Source organism: Sminthopsis crassicaudata, chromosome 1 (genome assembly GCF_048593235.1).
Source record: "Sminthopsis crassicaudata isolate SCR6 chromosome 1, ASM4859323v1, whole genome shotgun sequence".
In the NCBI taxonomy this organism is placed as follows: Eukaryota; Metazoa; Chordata; class Mammalia; order Dasyuromorphia; family Dasyuridae; genus Sminthopsis; species Sminthopsis crassicaudata.
Window position 1 is genome coordinate 114,796,569 of NC_133617.1, and position 20,592 is coordinate 114,817,160.

At 36.4% G+C, this 20,592-nt stretch overlaps 1 protein-coding gene across 1 annotated transcript in view; it reads right to left on the minus strand.

Moving 5' to 3' along the window:
- Positions 1–20,592, minus strand: part of DEPTOR (DEP domain containing MTOR interacting protein) — a 167,165-nt gene that overhangs the window by 79,098 nt on the left and 67,475 nt on the right. Inside the window, 2 exon segments of the mRNA XM_074266543.1 lie at positions 1,941–2,103; positions 2,105–2,120. Of these exon segments, the coding sequence (XP_074122644.1) occupies positions 1,941–2,103; positions 2,105–2,120 (179 nt within the window).

Consider the following 20,592-nt stretch of genomic DNA (forward strand, 5'->3'; position numbering starts at 1 on the left):
ACAGATGGTCTATTGTTATGGAGAGCTCACTCTAGATCTAGAGTTGGAAAGGGGAAAGGACTAATGTTAAAGGACACATCACTAAGGGTCCAGAGAGGACCCTCTACCTATAAGAATAACAAAAACAAATGGCTGAAACTAATGCCACAAGTCTGTACCAAACTAACAGAATCACAAGAGAACAGATGCTTAGAGTTTGTACATGCAGAATTTATCACACTGTAGTAAAGATGAGTTATCCTCCAAGGGCCTCTTGGATGTGTGATGCTGAGATTGGGGGAAGTGTTTTGCCTGAGAATTTAGGAAGACACCACAATCTCTGGGGAATGAAACTGGAAGAACTCCACCCCCACTCCATCTAATCCTACTCCACCCTTGTAGCTCAGCTGCTATTCTAGTTAGATCTTGATTACAGGAGCAGAGCTTCCTTTAAGATGCCCACAAAGGCCTTTAAGATGCCTTGAAGGGGGGGGGGGGGGAGCATTCTGTCACATTCTCATAGCTAAGACTTTTTTTTAAGGGGTTATATCATTTAGCTGCTCTAATCAAGTCTAAAAAGGCAATATCATGCTTTTGGCTACAGAGGCTATAGAACATAAGAGCCTGTCAGCAACTGCAGCTGAGCACAATTTACTCAAGTAATTATTCTTCTGTGCCATTCCCTCCTTTTATGGATAAGAAAATTGAGGAGAAGGAGGGGGAATATTGATATATGAGTAAATAGATAGCTAGTTGGCACAAATTTGCCCCTGGTGAGGTGAAGTAATAAGGATGACAGATATTCTCATTCATTCTGGGACAAAGATAACCTTGTTAAAAAAAATTATGGGCTGTCATTTTTTTGTATTTTTTAAGTGAAGGGAGTTAAGGTCATAAAAGCTAAAGATTCCTTTATTATTTTTCTTTTTTCTGACATATATTGTGAGTAACATTTAGCACCAATTTTCACTTTATACTTAACCAAATACATGTTTCATATATATATAATATGTCTTAATACAAATACATATATGCATATGCATATCATACACACATTGCATATATGCCTACATGTATTATACAAATACACATATAAATATATACATACATATCTGTATATATACATGTGTATTGTATAAATACAAATATATACATACACACATATACACAAATAAAAGCAGGCATAAGCCTGCTTATGCATATGTATGTATAGCATAAATGCAAATTCACATATATACAAATACATATATACACACATAAATCTCCATATACAGATAAATATGTATGTATATATGTAGATGTATACACATAGTTTTCCCCTACAGAATGTAAGTTTCTAAAGGACTATTCATTTTTGTCTTTGTGGAGTGACCACCTAGCAGAGTGCCTGGCACAGAGTGGGTGCCTAATAAATGCCTAATAAATGTTGATTTAGAACTATATAACTAGTTTCTAGCTCTACCCCATGCTTTTCTCATCTGTTTTCTTTATATTTTGTACAAACTTATATTTGTACATATTGTCTTCCCTCATAGAATGTAAGCTCTTTGATAGCAGAGACTATATTATCTCATATGGCTTAATCAATGCATGTTGCGTCCTCTTTTGTTAAAAGTCTGAAATGTATACAAATGAGTATATACTCATGCCTAAAACAATGAGTAACTTGCACAAAATAGATACTCAATAGGTATTGATTGAATGAACAATCTGTTTCCTTCTAGCTCCTTTTAAAAAAATAATATTGTTGAACTCTAAAATAAGATGGAAATCGTAAATTAAGGTGGAATTCACAGCAGAAGCAGACTCAGGGATTACAGTCAGTTTTGGAACTTCTGCTGATTTAGCAATCTGCCTTTCCCGATTTGTTTTCTCTTTTCTCTCTGGCCCCCAGATACCACTCACAGGGCTTCTGGAGTACCTCAGAATAAGCCTTTGTAAATTCACAGGGAATTGCTCACCATGCTGGATGATACCGTGCTCCAAAAGCCTATGACAAAGTTGCTCAGCTTCATTCCTTGTGGTGGCCTCTCCTTCCTGAACCAGCCAATCAAGGAGCTCAGAGGCCATGAATGTCCGCTCATACTTGATGCCTTCCTCCTCTCTTGGCTGCAAGAGTGTGTTTTTCAGAACTCATCAGCCTGTTGGGGAGAAGTGGGGGACAAGGAGAGAGAACAAGAAAATAAATGAACAAATGCTCAGAATAAGCTTTCCAAGCTTCTATTAAGTATCATTATCAGGAAGATTGCCACAGCATCAGATGTATCTGTCCAGGGTCTGCCCCAGATATCAGTCCAAATAGAGGCTTGATTCAGGAATGAACAAGATAGATTCTCATATAGCAAGTGGATCTGATATCAATCCACAGCATTGCCATTAGCAGACATTAACCTTAGCCATCTTTAGAAAGGATTATGAACTACTTCCCCTTGCCCTTAAGAGAAGAAATTAGCCCATTGTTTTCCACAGGTTTTCTTGGAAGTATTTATTGGCCACTAGGGCATCATGGACTTACTTCCTTGAATGGCTGTACTAATTAAGAAACCCAAGAAAATCATCACTTTGCAGCCCTTTTCTTAGATATCCTGTTTCTCACACCTCTCTAAAAGCCCAGATCAGCTTAGCTTCTTTCTCCTTTCACAATCATTATTGATAGGGTCTTGCCTTTTATCTTAATTTCTGACTTCTCTTTCAAAAACCTTTTATATTTTACTCTCATTTTAACTTTTCTCATTTTCTAGCCTTCCTGCGACAGATTGCAAAACCAAACCAAACCAACTAAGGAAAATAAAATCCTAAAGAGTCACAGAATATTAAAGTTAGAAGGGTTTTAGATATAACCACCTAATTTAACTTCATTTTGCCAATGAGGAAATTTGGGTTTCAAGAGCTGGAGTGGCTTCTGCTATGTCCCAGGACAAGTTAGTGGCCAATTTTGATGCAGACATGAGTTTTCTGACTTCCTATGCTCTTCCTGTAATAGATTTTGCATGCATAGATTTTATAAGCATTTCATGGGGTGGTTATTGTTGTGTATAGGGTTACCTACAACCTGTCTACAATGTTTACACAGACATTTCTAAAAGCTCTTGGAAGATAAAGACCATCCCTTTTAAAATTATTTACTCAAGAATAGTATATGATGGGCAGCAAGATAGGCTGTGGATAGCATACCTGGAGTCAGGAAAACCTGAGTTCAAATCAGGGCCTTAGATATTTAATTAGCTGTATGACTCTGGACAAGTCACTTCATCCTGTTTGTCCCAGTTTCCTCATTTGTAAAATGGATGCCAAGAAAATTCCCAAAAGGCTCATGAAGAGCTGGACATACTGATAATGACTAAACCACAAGTATATGAAGAATTTAGGAAAAGATTATCTTTGATGATAAGGAGGACCTCTTCTCACAGTCATGTGAATTCTTTTACTTTGCTGAACTAAAACTTTAATTCTACTATTATGGATGGTCTAGTGGAAAGAACTCAGGTATGAAAGTCAGGAAACATCGTTCTAAGACAGATGAGCAACCATAAGGAGATCACTTAACCTGTCTGTTTCAATTTATATATATATAATTTTGGGGGGGAGGGCAAAGCAACTCCCTTACATTTTTCATCTGAATGTTATAAAGCAAAACTAAAATAAGAGGCATATTAACAGTTTGAAAAATGAAAAACACAAATGCAGGGTGTGGTTACTAATATAATAATGTGCTGATAAGTATCTAAAACACTAGATATTATGCAAAGCTTATTAAAGCCCTTATGTCCACACATTTAAAAAATATTATCATTAGTATTTCAATCATTTTCCCAAGTTAATCCTGTTTTAAACAGAGAGTTGGCTGCTAGCCCATAGTAATGGAGTTAGGTAATCTTATTTGTTATATTTGGGCATTTCTCTTCACATTCTTCTCAGAATTATTTCATCTATACTCCCCTTCCCCAAGAATAAGACGAGTAGAAAAGGGTCCTGGATTTGTGATTAGAAGTTTTAACCTTGTTTCTGTCACTCACTACCTAGGTGATATTGAAATGATTATAAATATCTCTGGGCCTCAGTTTTCTTTCTTTTGTAAAATAGAGATTAGATTAGCTAGACTTTAAGATCCCTTCCTGCTCTAAATCTAGAATTGAGTAAATGGAGGCAAAAGCATTTATTAACTACCTATAACTTCACAGATCCCAGATTTGAAACCCCAGGGTAGAAGAAAGAGGTTTGGATTGTAATTAACACAGAGCAAAATTCAAATCCTGCCTCTGACACCTACCAGCTGTATAGCAATAGACAAGTCACTTAATCTCAGTTTTCCCATGTGTTAAACCAAACCTACCTCACCAACCTGTTCCAAGGATGAAATGAGATAATCCAACAATAAATATAAGACACTTTAACAACTTTAAAATTGCTTTTTATTTTTACTAGTGTTCATTTTGCTCCAGAAAAAAACTACACTACACTGACCTTCTTCTGCCTCTGGGCACAGGTACCCTTCCTGCCTTCCTTTTGCTTCCTCAGTTCCATCTCTACTTACTGAAATCCTTTTCTTTTTCCAAAGCACAGCTCAAGTATCACTCCCTCCAGAAAGCCTCTCCCAATTCCCTTTTCCTTAAAAGTTGAATGTGATTCTCTTTTCCTACTCCCTTAGAATTTTTCATTTCATTAGTTGTGTCCTAATGTCCTAGTTTGTATCTATGTCTCATTCTCCTTACTTTATCATAAGCTCTGTGAGGGCAAGAATTATGCAATCTTTTCCCACTTTTGTGTCCCTGGTACTTAGAAAAATCTCTTACAGATGGTAGTCTCTTAAAAACATTTGTTGAAGTGAATAATCACACATGACTTTATATAATCTGATCAGTTTGGCTGCCTTTGGAATAGAAATCAATCATTAATAGTATGATCTTAATCTTCCTCATTTCATTTCCTCTTCTTAGTGAACCGGCTCACTTCCCTAGACTAGAAAATTCATTTATGGAGTTAGCCTTAGGGTTAATCTACATTAACTGTTGCATGATATTAAGTCAACTTCCTCCTTTGTCTAAAAATAAAAATTGAAGGGCAATTTCATTATGTTCTTGTGTCAAAGATTTTGTGTCCCCTATTGACTGAACAAATCACTTTTCCTTTTTACAAAATTAAATATAGAGGTATTGTAGGAGAATCAAAGAATAATTAGCCTGTTCTTAAATTGGATTTCTGTTCATACTTCACAGAACACATTCTCTGAGTTAGAAAGGACTTAGGAAGCTATCCAGTCCAAACCTTAACTAAACAAGAATCCCTTCTTCAATTCATCTGACAATCACCAGGCCTTTGCTTGAAAATCCCTAATAATGGTGAACCCAACCCATCCCACTTTGAAAGTACTCTAATTGTTAGGGAGTTTTTCTTTATGTCAAGTCAAAATCTGCCTCTCTCAGATTTTCCTCACTGTTTCTCATTCTGCTCTCTAGGTTATAGGATCATAGATCTCAGATTAGAAGGGGTCTTGGTGGCCACTAAATCCAGTCCCTTATTTTGGGCAGCTAAGTGATACAGGAAGACTGATCTTCCTGATCTCAACTCTGGCCTCAGACATTTATTAACTGTGTGATCTTGGACAAGTCACTTACCTCTGTTTGCCTCAGTTTCATCATTGACAAAATGAGCTGGAGAAGGAAATGGCAAACCACTCCCAGTATTTTAGCCAAGAAAATCCCAAATGGTGTCCCAGTGCAGAGTCAGACAAAACTGAACATTTTGCAGATAAAAAAAGAATGCCACGAGAGGTAAAGATTGTTGAGTCACAAAAGTAAGATTTAAACCCATGTCTTTTGACTCCATATCCAGTGTTCTTGCTTTAAGTGTACTACCTCAGGTCTAACTCTTCTTCCACATAGTTTTTTCAATTCTTGAAGAAAACTATTATATGTTCCCTGGGCCTTCCCTAGGCTGAATATACCCAATTCTTTCAGGTGATCTTCATATGGCAGATCTTCGAAATTCTAAAAGATGTGGCAAGATAACCTTAGATGATGTTTGATCAGTGCAGGGACTCTTCATGACCCCACTTGGGATTTTCTTAATAAAGGTACTGGAGTGGTTTGCTATTTCCTTATCTAATTAGTTTTACAGATGAGGAAACTGAGACAGAGTGAAATGACTTACCCAGAGTCACACTGCTAGTAAATGTCTGAGGCCAATTTTGAACTCAGGAAGATAAGTCTTCCTGACTCCAAGCCTGACACTCTACTTCCTCTACCAAAAAGCTGCCTCATTCTTTCTAATTCAGTGCAAAAACACCATGGATGCTATTATATAATGCTGATTTGTATTGATCTTGTAGCCCACTAACACTCCTCAATCTTTTTTCAGACTGATTGCTCTCAAACCAGTCTTCTTTATTTTATCCATGGATTAAACAAACAAAAACTGACTTTGTTGATATAAAGCTTTATATTTATCCCTATTAATTTTTAAAAATTAAGTTTAGGTCACTATGCTAACCCAAGGATCAAGCAAAGTCTGCTTGTTTTTGTATGTACATTTTAAAAAGACAAAAAACCCTTTATTTTAAAATATCAAAACCATTTTAATTGTATAAAAACCATCAGTGGATACTGGCCACTCCTTGCCAATTCTCTGCTCTAGCCTATCATGATCTTTCTGCATTCTGAATTTGTTATCCAGTGACAGTTTTCCTTCCAATTTTGTGTCCTCTCCTAGTTTAATAAGCATGTCATCTATGATTTTATCCCAATTATTAACAAAAAAAAGTTAACGTTAAAGGAACAATAACAAATCTTTGAAGCATCCTACTGGAGACTGTCTTTAATTCTGACAAGCCATCATTTGGGTCTTGCCTGCAATCAATTCCAAATCCACTTAATTATACTTGTATCTGGATTATATCTCCCTCTTTTATATAGGGATAGCAAGATGGAATTTATCAAATGCTTTTCTTTTTTTTTTTTTATTAAAGCTATTTATTTTCAAAACATATGCATGGATAATTTTTTCAACATTGACCCTTGCATAGCCTTGCATTCCAAATTTTCCCCTCTTTACCCCCACCCCTTTCCCTAGATGGCAAGCAATCCAATATATGCTATGCATGTTAATATATATGTTAAATCTAATATATGTAAACATATCAAATGCTTTTTCTAAATTTAGTAAATAACATCCATAATATTATCTTCCAGGTTCATCATTCAGTTAGAAGAGGAAATAAGGTTAGATTGGCATGACATGGTCTTTGTGAAACCATGGAGATTCTTTTTGATGTCTCAGGACTGACTACCACATTTTTCTAGATATTTACTTTCTTTTTAATAACATGTTCTAGAATTTCACCAAGAATGCAGTCAATATGCCTGCAGAAAAACAAAACAACAAAGAAACATATGAGACATTTGCCCTTTTATAATCTACTTTCTTATTCGCCATGATCTTTCAAAGAGAAGTCAGTCAACAAACATTTATTTAGAAACATGGAAACACTGCCAAAGAATGAGGAGACAAAGGCAAAAACAGCCCTTGCAGCAAGTAGCTTGTCCGCTAATGTGGGAGAGAACATGTGTAAAACTAGGTATGACAAGATATAGATAAGGTCAAAGTTAATCTCAGAGGGGAAGTTAGGCAGCATGGCAGTTTTGGAAAGGTTTCTATTACAGAAGGTGATCTATGAGGAGGAATTATGTCTTGAAGGAAACTAGAGAAATCAAGAGGTGGGGATGAAAAAGAAGAGAATTCCAGTCTTGGAAAGACAACCAAGTCAAAGACCCACAGGAGTTGAAATATTGTACACAAATAGGCCAATGAAGTTAGATTTTAGAGTCCAGGAAATATGGCATAAGGAGGAGATTGGAAAGGTAGGAAGAGGCCAGCTTGTAAAGAGCTTTAAATGGCAGAGGAGTCTATTTTTGATCCTGAAAGTAATGTGAAATCACTGGAGTTTACTGATTAGGAGAGAGATGAGGGGAGTTGTATGGATGACATGATCAAGAAAATTCTGATGGAATTTGCAGTCCAACCTGCCAGGTTTTTTAGCATCCTAAGAGATGATTCATCTAGTTTAGATAACAGAACTCCACTAGGACAACTTGATTATCTTTTACTTATCAACTCAACTATTAGTCATTTTTTCTCTGACCTTTCCAGTACAAAGTTCATTCTCTGACAGACAACAGTAGTTTGTCTACATATTAACAAGTGATTATTTGGCTTCTGCTTAAAAGGTTTCCAGGGGTGGATTAAGAAGGGGAAGCCTATTAACTTACCTAAACAGCCTATTCTAATTTTGGGAAGCTCAAATGATAAGGAAATTTTTTTTTTTTTGCATTGGGCTAGAATCTAATTCCTATCTAAGCTCATTATTCCAGATTCTGCCCTCTGGGGCATATTAGTATCAATAATAAGAAATGCTATAAGCATTATTATTTTTATTTATTATTATTATTTATTGTTATATTATCATTGTTATTGTTGTATTATTTTTACTCTTATTATGATTGTTAAATTGAAAAATGTGTCTAGTTTCAAACTTCTTCCATCTATTAGGTGAAATCCAGGTTCATCCAAAACTTTCAGGTATTAACACTTATAATAAATGCCTAATAAAGTTATAGTTAGCATCTTCCATCATTTCTATGGAGCCCACATGCATTCATTTACTTGCTCAGTAAATATTTTTTAAAAATCACTACCTCATGCCTATAGAATATTTCATTTCAATTAAACAATCATTTATTAGGCTCTGCTATTGATTGTGCTCCTTTTAAGAAACTAATTTCAGGGAATGATGTGGGTTGTGCTCCCTTTGGGAAACTAATGCTTTCAGATTGATTTATTCCTTTCTGATTCCCAGCCCCTCCTAGCTATGCATTATCAATTCAAGAAGCTAGGACCTTTGATTCACAAATCCTATCAAAAGCACCCTTTTGAATTCCAATAGGAGATCTGGGCCTGTCTGGGCCCCCACCAGATCTCAGCCAATTTGGGACACCACCCACAAGCTCCTTTAGCTGTAAAAGAGCCAAACTGGAGCTCTCTCTTTGAAGAGGTTCCTTACATGGCAGCCTTACCCCTGGCATGCCAAGGATCTCTGTCCACTGGTATCCTATTTCCAGTGCCCTTTTATCTCTACCTTCACCTTTTACTAACTAGACTTTAACTTTACTTCCAAACCCCATAATAAACCTCCTTTATCAATCTAGGTTTTCGGGTCTGTAAATTCCTTTACAGGGGACTCTGTGCCATCCAAAGGGGCTGCAGGGGAGCTCCATTTGACTCCCTGTACCCCAAACCTGCCACTACACCTCAATTAAACCTAATTTCATTCTAAACCTCATCAATATTACAAAGACAACCATCAAAACAGGTCTAGGTATCTTTTAGGTTATCTCCAAACTATGTAGCCTGCGCATCAGCTACCATTCCTGGAACAAGCCTGGATTCTGATAGATGAACCTGTATTGACCAGATCCAAGTCCATACTTCATTTCTTGACCATGTCTGAATTATGCTGCCTTAGAGAACTCTTCATCTCTCTTTGCAGATATTTTTTTTATGTGAAGTCTCCCCATACTTGGGGTTATCTGGCTTACTTGTATTTGTGTCTCTAGTGCTTATTGTCTAGATCACACAATGTATTTATCTATGTAATTATATCTATTTAGAGATATACACAGATACATATAGACATAGTCATTTTTCAGTTATATGCAACAAGGGGAGATAACATGTACATAAGTTTGTTGTTGGTTTTTTGGTAAATACAAAGTTTTTGAAGAAGTGGAGAACAATAAGACATGAAAGATTTACTGAGGCTCCTGATCAATGATCAAGAAGCCAGGCATTCCCTTCAATTATTCCTCCCTGTCATAACACAGTAACCAGAGTTTGGCAATATATGAGAGCTGATGTTGATTTCAATTTTCCATGAATAAAGCTGAATCAGATGTCACAAGAAACTCAATTTGAGCCAAAAGGGGAAGATGCTACGTTACAAGGAAGGAAAAGGCAAAAGGAACTATTATGACTGACAGCTCTGGAATGTCTTAGAAGTACATTTGTTATTGTTCAGTCAATTTTAGTCATATCTGACTCGGTGACCCCATTTGGGGTTTTCTTTTGCAAATATACTAGTTTGTCATTTCCTTTTCTGATTCACTTTAGAAATGAGGAAACTGAGGCAAATAGGTCAAATAATTTTCTAAAGGTCACATAGCTTGTAAGAGAACTTAGATCTTCCTGATTCCAGTCCCAGAGCTTTATCCCTTGTGCTCTTACATTGGAGCGTGCTTAGTTTGTATGTAGGATCATACTAGAGCTGGAAACAACCTCACAAACTTCCTTTTTCTAGATGAAGGAGGTTAAGGCTCAATGGTCAAATTGTTAAGGAGATCTAGAGGCTGGATGTGACTCTAGATATCTGACTCCAGAAGTGTGTGTACATCATAAAGAAACATCAAAGCTTCACATGTATGATTATATATGTATGCATACACACAACTATATGTATATGCATACATGTCTCTCTGTATATATATAATGGGCATCTTTTAAGTAAAAATTGAAACAGAACACTATGGGGAAAGAGAAGGAAAGGAAACCATTATTCTTCCTGGGAAGGATGAAATCCTCCTCTGAGAAGGTTTTAGCTTTTCTGTGCTCTGGAGAGAATAATAATTCTTAGACATGGTCAACGTGTTAGTTTATTTTGCTGGAAGATGTACATTTGTAACAAGAAAAGATTTATACTCAGAAGAGGTGGAGGTGGCAACTTGGGTAGTGATAGATATGAAAAAATAGCATAATTAAAACAATAATTAAAATTCAGAAGGAAATTAAACATGTAGAAGAGAACACAAATAGATCAGCTTTGTTATAACTTTTAAAAATTTAACTTTTAGGAAATGTTAATATATAAACTTCCTGAGTTTTTTGTATGTTGAAATTTTAGTGTTGTAGGTGATTGTTAAGTTCACAATAAATAGGAAGGAAAAAAGAAAGGAAGGAAGGCAGGAATTAAGGAAGGAGGAAGAAAGGGAATTTAAAAAGTAAAAGTCTTAGTTCTGTCACTTTCTCTCTCTATGACTCACCCAAGCATGGCATAGTGGAAAGAGTCCTTGTTAAGATAGGAGAAGAGATAGATCCAAATGCCACTTTTGACACTTCATACCTGTGTGACTTGAGGCAATCTATGTAGCCTCACTGATTCTTGGTTTCTTATAAAAGGATGAATACTACTACTTCTACAGCAATAAACAGCTTTAATTACTGTCCAGGTTTACCACTAAAAATCTGTAGGTGTCCCAAAAAGTTATATTCAACTGTGCTTTCATTGGATTTTTTTAAGGAAAAAAAAATCAAAATATTTAATATAGTCTAAAGAAAATGAAATTTCCATCCAAGGGCAAGGGTGCCATCATGACTCTATCTGGTGCTTGTTTGAGTACTGGATTCAGTTTTAGGTAAGCTTCATAGACACTGACCAGCCAAATTGAATACTAATAAGCATTACCAAAGTAATGATGAAACTTAAAATTATACTGTAAGAAAATCACTTGAAGACTCAAAGACATTTGACCAAGTCAAAGACCTAGAAAAGTATTCAAGATCTTTTTGGTTTTTCCACAAATAGTCACAAGTTCATCATATGGAAGCTAAGCTATACTTGCCTTGGGGGTGGGAGGTGGGGAATGATTAAAAGAATATTAAAAAGAAAAAAAAAAAAACTTAAGTAGGAAGTAGATTTAAAAGTTAATACATATGTGTATGTACATTTATACATTTATAAATATCTATATTGTTAAATATACATAAATGATCAACATATATACACATATGTATATGCATATGTATTTTTATATATTTATAGTTGAAGGCACTAGGGTAGTTGAAGGCAAAGGTAACAAGCTAATAATATATCCAAGTGGAGGAGTTTTGGGGAGTGCAGAGTTAAGGGTTGAACAAAATATAAAGTGACAAGTTATAATCTGCACCAGAATATTTCTTTCTCTTAATGTCAGTACCAACATTAACCATATCAACTAATCTGATTTTTAAAAGTCTATGATTTCCTTAGTGCTGATATTCCCACCACTTGTTGGTTGATTGGCTCCCAGATTATGAATTTTGTCTCTGACAATGAATAGAAGATCAATAGTTTTCATGGCCAAAAAATTCATAATCTAGGAGCCAATCAATTTATGGTACTCTGCAAACTTGATTCTTGGCAGACAATAAATCTATCCCTCATCCTTGGTTCCATTTTCAATCTTAAAATCATTATTTCGGAGCTTAAGGACCGTTTTAAGGGATGATACGTAAGGGAAAACTCATTTACACAAAGCTTGCTTTTAAATTCAACTGATAATTAATCAGTTTGATGATAAAGTACTTTGCTGACACAATTATCTCCAACTTACTTTCACTATTCCTTACGGCTTGATACTCAGCAGGAGAGCTTTAAAACCAAAGGCTTAATTATCTCTCCAAATTCAGGAAAGGATTTAAAAACAACAAATACAACAGCTTGGAGCAATTAGTTTTAGACTGGTGTTTTGGGCTCTCAGACTAATGGCAATATACCTCATAGAGTCCTAGCAAGCAATGGGCAAAATGGGAAAGGTTTTCTACAACTCATGACTTTCTTCACTACTTACATGTAAGTGTGGTGAATTCTTAGAATATCAGCTATATCAGCTATAATTATATATATATATATATATATATATATATATATATATATATATATATATATATATATATACACATACATACACACACATACACACACACACACACACACACACACACACACACACACATATATATATATATATATATATATACATACATACATATATATGGAAATCCAAAAATAAAAGTTTCAAAAGCAATTTTTTTCAAAAGCAAATTTAAACATATTTTTTCAAATTTACAATATTGCTTTCTGCCATTAGTGTATATACTCAAAGCCCCTTATAGGAAATGGTAACTAGTTCCTACATGTCCAAAGAGAAATCAAGACCATCTTTCTTGGAGGACATGGGGAATAGATGAAAGCAAATATAAGAAAAGGACAAAGAAGGAATTTCCTTTGATTTAAATGAGTAATTCAAGAAATTGCCTGATATAGTGGATACAGTTTTAGACTTGGAGGCACAGTGATATGGATTTAAATGCCACCATCAACACTAGTAACAAGGCAGCAAGTCACTGACCTTCATTCAGTGCTTCAGTTTCCTCATTTATAAATGGAGAAGGATTGAGGGGAAAGGCTGCATATAGTATCTGCCTCTCAACGTTGCTGAGATAACTAATTTTTTAAGGATGAGCAGACTGCTTAGCTGATATATGTAGGAGAGGTTCAGGACAATACATATAATGATATTGCCCTACTCTTCAATGCAGAGCCATGTTCAGGCCTGTTTTCAGTCTACTTACCATGTGAAGAAGCCTTTCAATTGGTTGCTGATCCAAAACTGAGAATGAATTCAAAATGCACTAATCAGCGCAGTCGTTCTTTCTTTTCTGCCAGGTTGAATGAGGAGGCAAGGACTGCTATAAAACATGTCCTATTGGGAAGCTAGGTCCCATTAGCGTTACTGCTGCTAAGTGGTCCCTGAGTGCAAGTTCTTCTGTCACTTCCATCTCTGCTGTGTCTATTCTTTTCTGCCTTAGGTGAAGAGATAATAGAGGTAGAATAGACTAGATTCAGGTGTGAACTTAATGCACTTAGCTATATCCTTGTGAACTTCAAAAGATCAGGAGAATAAGGCACCAGAGATTGGAGAATCAGAGTCCAGGACTGAGCTTGTAATCCCCCAGCAAAGTCTCAGGACTCAGACCAGCTGAACAGATCCCATAGGCAGATCCTAGCAATTATATCACATTCAGAAGCAACTTGGTGAACTTGGTGGGACAAATGTTTTATAGGTACTGCTTTAAGTTTGAGCCCACTCTCCCCAGGAACTGAGGGGGTGGTGGTGGATAATGTTTATATCTCTGTTCCTGCTATAACTTTTCAGTAACTGTCCCTTTGTATAAGCTAACTGATCTTAATTTGTTAGCTGAGACCAGAATGCTGATCACTGGCAATTGATAGAGAAAATGAATATAGAATTCATAGCACTGGAGAATCACTCTTGACCCTTTAAGAATACACCGGATCATCCTGTGGTGAAAATGTAACTTTGACAGAGGACCTAATTTGTCTATGAGAGTAAAAATGGGATCAGGTCTTCTGAGAATATATGAGCTATAATCAAATAAGAGAATTGCATATAAGGGGCGGCTAGTGGTACAATGGATCAACCCTAAAGTCAGGAGGACTTGAGTTCAAATGTGATCTCAGACACTTAACACTTCCAGACTGTGTGACCCCCAGCAAGTCACTTAAACCCCAGTTGCCTCAGGGAAAAAAACTGCATGTAAAATGTCTGCAAATTTTAAAATGTTATCAGTATTCAAATATATTTGATAACAACATAAATCTTTTTGAGAAGCAACATGTGTATTGAAGGCCAGCTTTGGAGTCAGAAAGACCTGGGTATTCAGGTCCTACATCTAACAAACTTTTGACCATTTAAACTCAGTGCCTGAGGTAACTCGAATTAGAATGTAGGTTAGTTAACAGCAGGTACTGGGTTTGTTTTTGGTTTTGTTCTTTCTATGTATCCCCAAAGCGTGGCATAGAGCCTGGCACTCTGAAAGTTTATTAATTGATGAATGAATTACAGATAAATTGTTAATGTGTATCACTGATGGGATTTTTCACATTGGAGGCTTCCCACCCATGAATCAAATCAGAGGTCCAGACAAATTAACTAGATCTCTGCAAATGTTTCTGCTGACCCCAAAATAAAATTTATTCAGCATCTAAAATCTTGTTTGAACACAGCATACCCATGTTTTTATTTATCCTTCAAAGCTTCAAAGACACTTTTGAAGAATTAAAATTAACAAGTGCTTGCTTCTTGTTAATTTGGTATTTTCCCCCATTTAGTAAACAATGAATCTGTACTCCCTCCACATCTCATTTTGTACAAGGCTGTAATTAACCAAGGATGTTTTCATCTTGCAACTAGAACAGCAAAGCTAGACTTACCTCAGCACCATCTTGGATAAATGGATTTACTCACAATCTAGTTAATAACAGGGGGTCCCTATATTAATAGCACTTCCTTATGTTCTGTTTCATCTAGGCTGAGCATTAAATGAGGAACAAACATCTCCATCCCTTCTCTAAACTTCTGCTTTTTTCCGGTGCTCCAAATAATTCTCTCAAATGCCTTTTTCAATTCTATGACTTCTTATTGTTCCAGACATCTGTGATTGTCTCACATTTTCCCTCTTTCAACAACTCCAGAAACTCCCTCAAGTTCTGCATCAAACTAATGTTGCACAACTTAAAAACAAAAACAAAAAACAAACCAAAAAAACATCTTTGGGGTCTTCTTGTCCTTGCAGAAGAACTAAATTAAAGTTATAAAGGAATGAGTGCTCAGATTCAGACTATGCTTCAAATGATATCCAATTTCAAAAGAAGAACTGGAAGATACTTAATGTCTTTTCTCTGCCAAGTGTGGCAAAGTGAACAGTGCATCACTTCTGGTTAAGGACAAGCTTTAGAAATCGCAGCCTGTAAAGTGTTACACATGCTGATGGATACCAAAAACAATTCTCTCCAGATTAGCTCCGGAGGCTTAAAGAAGAGGTTTATCTTGAAGACCCAATTTTATAACAACAATAACATGTATATAATAACACTTTAAAGTTTGCAAAAAAAACTTTACAAAGATCTGATTTTATCCTTGCAACAATGAGACAGATTGAGAGGAAGTGATTTGCTCAGGGTTATGCTACTATTAAGTATCTGAGGCAGGGCTTGAACTGAAGTCCGCCTGATCCCAGGTCCAACAATATCCACTGAGGCAAAACTATAGAGGTAAAGAAAAGAGGATTGAGGGGGAAACACACACATACACACACACACACACACACACACACACACACACACACACACCCCACACACACACATACACACACACCCCAGATTAGCAGTTGCAGTCAAAAAATGGACACTAATTTGAATTGAGCTGTTTTAGGGCATTGATGAGACCAGAAGCTAGAGAAGTAAATGGGAGATGAGAATTGGCAATGAATAGAAACAAAATTTCCTAGGAATTTGGCAGCAATGGGAAGATAGAAGGTAATTGTTTAAGGGAAAGGCAGAACAAAGTGAAAGTCTTTAAGGATGACACAGACCTGAGCTTGTTTTTAGGCAATAACTGATACTCAGTGGAAGGGGAGAAATTAAAAATTAGAGGAAAGAATCAAATGGACAAAGTACTGGAGGATTGGGATTAATCACATGTAGCCATGTAGGACTGGCCTCCATCCTTCCTCAGCAACAGGAATAAAAGAGAAATGATCAGTGAAAAAGTAAAGCTATCTGCCTTCTTTGAGTTTGGGCTGGGAGAGCTTCCTCTTTCTAGTCCCCGACCTAAATGGCTAAGAGGACCAGCAAGAGGACCAAACTTTTGAGCTAGGAAACCAAACTCTTAAGCAAAGCTTCTTAAACTGTGGTTCATAACCCCATATATAGCCACATAATTGAATGTGGGGGTTGCAAAATTATGGTTTATTATCAGTAAATGTTTGATTTGTACACCAATTTTACATTCCTATATGCCCAGGACTGCATAAAAATTTCTTGGATGACATGGGGTCACAAACAGAAAAAGTTTAAGAAGCCCTCTCTACTCTAGAGTATAGAGAGGTAACAACCACCACCAAATTTTTCTAAACTACCACATTTGTCCCACTTGCTACTAAATGGAGGATAGAGTAGACAAGGGTAGACTAATTAATATCTTATCACAAACTGAAGTTAATTCTTAGTTGCCTCTTTACATTTGTAACTCCAGCCTTAGCACAATGTCTGGCTATAGTCAGTGATTAATAAATGTCAAAGGACTTTAAAGTTAAAAATGTTCTTTTCTTATAATAGGTATGCTCAAGACTAAGAAAAGTGACCTTAAAATCAGAATACCTGGATCAGTCTTGACCTGGAAGCTTACTAGTTCTGTGATCCAATCTGTTAAACTTCATGTAATTTTAGTTTTTCTTTGAAAGTCAAAAGTTATTTAGAATCAAATCTGATGAATAGAAAAAAAAATACTGGGGTCTGAGAGCTCTGGAACAATCAATCAATGGTCTATCAAGCTGTAGCTATATGTCTTAACTGATTATCTAGGAATATCAGCATTGTTTCAGCCACAAAGGCAAGATACTCTGGTAGCCTTACAAGCAAATGAGAACTACTTTCATTATTAAAAACTCAGTGAGGAAGATAGACAAAGAATTATTATTCCCATTTTAGAGATGCAGAAAGAAACTTGGAGAAATCATACTTCCTTTCAATAAAACTCACTGCAGTCTCTGCAGTTTTCTTTATGGTTTTGGCCAAGAGCTACTCTGCCGTTTCATCCAGTTGCAAAAATTAGGCCCTATATGATTGACCTGTCTGTCCTTCAATTTCCTCATCTATAAAATGAAAGGATTGGTGAGATATCTCTAAAGCATTTTTTGGCTTAAAATCCTGTCTGTGATGCATAAATGAAAGCTAACCCACAGAGTTCTGAAATAAAATACTTTTGAATCCAAACTGATAAAGGTGGCTTGTGGATTGAAAAATAAAAAAAAATAAAAATAAGCTTATTTATGAATTTGGATAAATAAAGGAATTCTCATACATGCATTCAAAATATGAATCTCAGAGATCAAAGAAACACAGGTTTAAGGCTAGGAAGTACTTCAGAGGCTACTTAGTCCCAACCCTCCATTTTATTGTTGAGGAAACTAAGTTATGTCTAAATCTCCAAACTTTATGATTCAAGAAGCCAGCCCTCTCTCCAACTGCTAGCCAGAATATCTATAACAGGAATAGGAACAAGAGGAATAAACTGGCTCATGGTGTTCTTTATCCTATAAGTTATATTCCATAGAGTTCCTCATTTTAAAAACTGGGATTCTTTTTTTTTTTTTCTTATGTAGTATATGCTTTGCACCCAGAAATTAGGGTGATCAGCTCCACACATAAACTAAAGAGGAAGGAAAAAGACGTAAAACTTTGGCTCTGTTTTGAGTCACTTTCTCCCCCATGAACAAGCTCCAAGAGACAATATAAAGAAAAGGCAATGTAAACAACATGAACAAAAACTCAGCAAGTTTCAGAAAAACCTCAGCCAGAAACTAGTTTCACAAAGAACTATTAATAACACAAAGCAAATGACAACAAAAAAGGACCAAAACAAAAATAGAGAACAAGGCAAATACATTAGAAAAAATATGGTTCTGTGGAATGTGGGGTAAACCAGGAGTCAGAAGGGCTGGGTGCAAGTTTTGATTCTGATAGATACTCATTCTGAGATATAGACAGATCATGTGGTATTTTTCCACCTCATTTTCATCATCAATGAAGTTGAGGTAATGAGCTTTGCCCAGCCTATCTCTTATCTTAGTAGGTTGTACAGTGGGGTAATGATTACAGAGACCAGAGCAGTTTAAGTAATTAAGAAGAACTATAAGAACCAGGAGAGAGAGACAAAGAGACAAGAGACAGAGACAGAGAGAAGGAGGAAGGGAGAGAGAGAGAGTGAGGGAAAGAGAGAGGGGGGAGGGAAGGAGAGCATGAGAGAGAAGAGAATAGAGAGGGAGAGGGAGACACAAAAAGGGAGAGAGAGAGGAAGAGGAAGAGGAAGACACAAAGAGGGAGAGAGAGAGGAAGAGGAAGACACAAAGAGGGAGAGGGAGAGGGGAAAGGAGAGACACAAAGACAGAGAAAGAGGGAAAGAAGAATGGAGGGAGGGAAAGAGAGGGAACTTGGAGAGGGGGAGGGAAAGGGAGAGGGAGAAAGAAAGGGTGGGAGAGACAGAGAGAGAAAAAGAATCAGAACCCAAGATGAGTGAAGCCAGCTGAGTGGGGTTGATATCTCATTTATATCCATTCTGTGAGAAAGGTGTAGAGATAAGGTATCAATCTTCATTTAGCTGGCTTCACCCACCTAGGGTCTCTCTCTCCCTTTGACTCCATGGAACATCGTGCCCTGCTAACAGGTTCCCCCCCCACCTCCTTCTCCCATTAAACCCTCTCCCTTTTAGCTCTCTTTTGGTAATTATCTTCTTTGTTAGATTGGAAGGTCTTTGAAGGCAGGGACTTTTCTCTATTTCTATCCCTAGAATTAAGTGCCTAGCACTTAACTGACACACAGTAGGCATTTAATAAGTTTTTGTTGACTTAAATCTAATTGTAGCATGCTGCTTTTTGATCTCTTTGAAGCTTTTTTGACACACTTGTGACCACTCTCTTATCCTAGATGCTTTTGATATTGTTCACCATTCCCTCCTCCTGGATGCTCTCCTCTCCTGGAATTTTCCTGACACTAGGCTATCTTGCTTCTTCATTTTGCCATCTCATCATACATTTGCAGGATCAATATCTTCCTAGTTTCCTTTTCTGGATAAATAGCCAGACCCCACTTACTTTATGTAGCTGTATCCTATAGCTCTGTTCTGGGCTCTCTCCTTTATTTCCTCATCAGCAACCATGACTCAATTATCTATAAACAGGTATTTCTCATATCTATCTAATGTACTTGGCTCTCTACCCTGAACTCTAATCCTGTCTCACCAATTGCCTCATGGATAAACAGATGAGGGACAAAATTAAGATGCATGTCCAAAGGACCATACAAAAAATCAGCTAATAAATCATGGAATTGAGAGGATTATAGGTGGGAGATACTAGCCTGAGTAGAAACAAGATCAAAACTAGAAAAGATAATAATAGCTGAGCTGGAACTAACAAGTTTTAGGTTGTTTGTTGGCTAAATAGTTTAGTACCATTAAATAACATGGAGTTGATCTGAGTAAAGGATATATTTTGATTGGTGGCAATACTTGTTCCTAGACATGTGCATATTTCTATATCTAGCTCAATATATCTCCTGCTGCTTTCCACATTGAACAATTCAAGTACTTTCTGCACTTACTATTACGTAGAGTCCATAGTATCCATGTGGTGGCATTCACACATTTAGATTCAATTTTTTTCATTAAGAAGATATATGTTTCATTTTTGACAAGCCCTTAAATCATTGATTGAATAGTAACAACAAAGAAATCACTGAAGGAGTAAAATATGGAAGGGAAGGGCTATGCTATCTTGATTTGTTCATGATCCTTGACAAAGGTATATTTTGCTTATATTAAAAAGACAGTTAAGTATCGATTCCATAGAAAACATATGGAATGCATTGAACACTTCTCATTGAACATTGATCACCCTTGGATATTATTGTCATTGACCCAATTTGGGATTTTCTTGGCAAAGATAGAAGAGTGGTTTGCCATTTCCTTCTCCGGTTTATTTTACTGGATGAGGAAACTGAGGTTAACTGTCTGAGACCCCATTTGAATTCATGAAATTGAATCTTTCTGAGTTCAGGCCCAGCACTCTATTAATTGTACCACTTAGCTGTCCCCAAAATCACCCCATCACTTAAAAAAAAAAGGCTTTCTGCACAACTGTATCATCAAGAATGGAGTAGAAGATTTC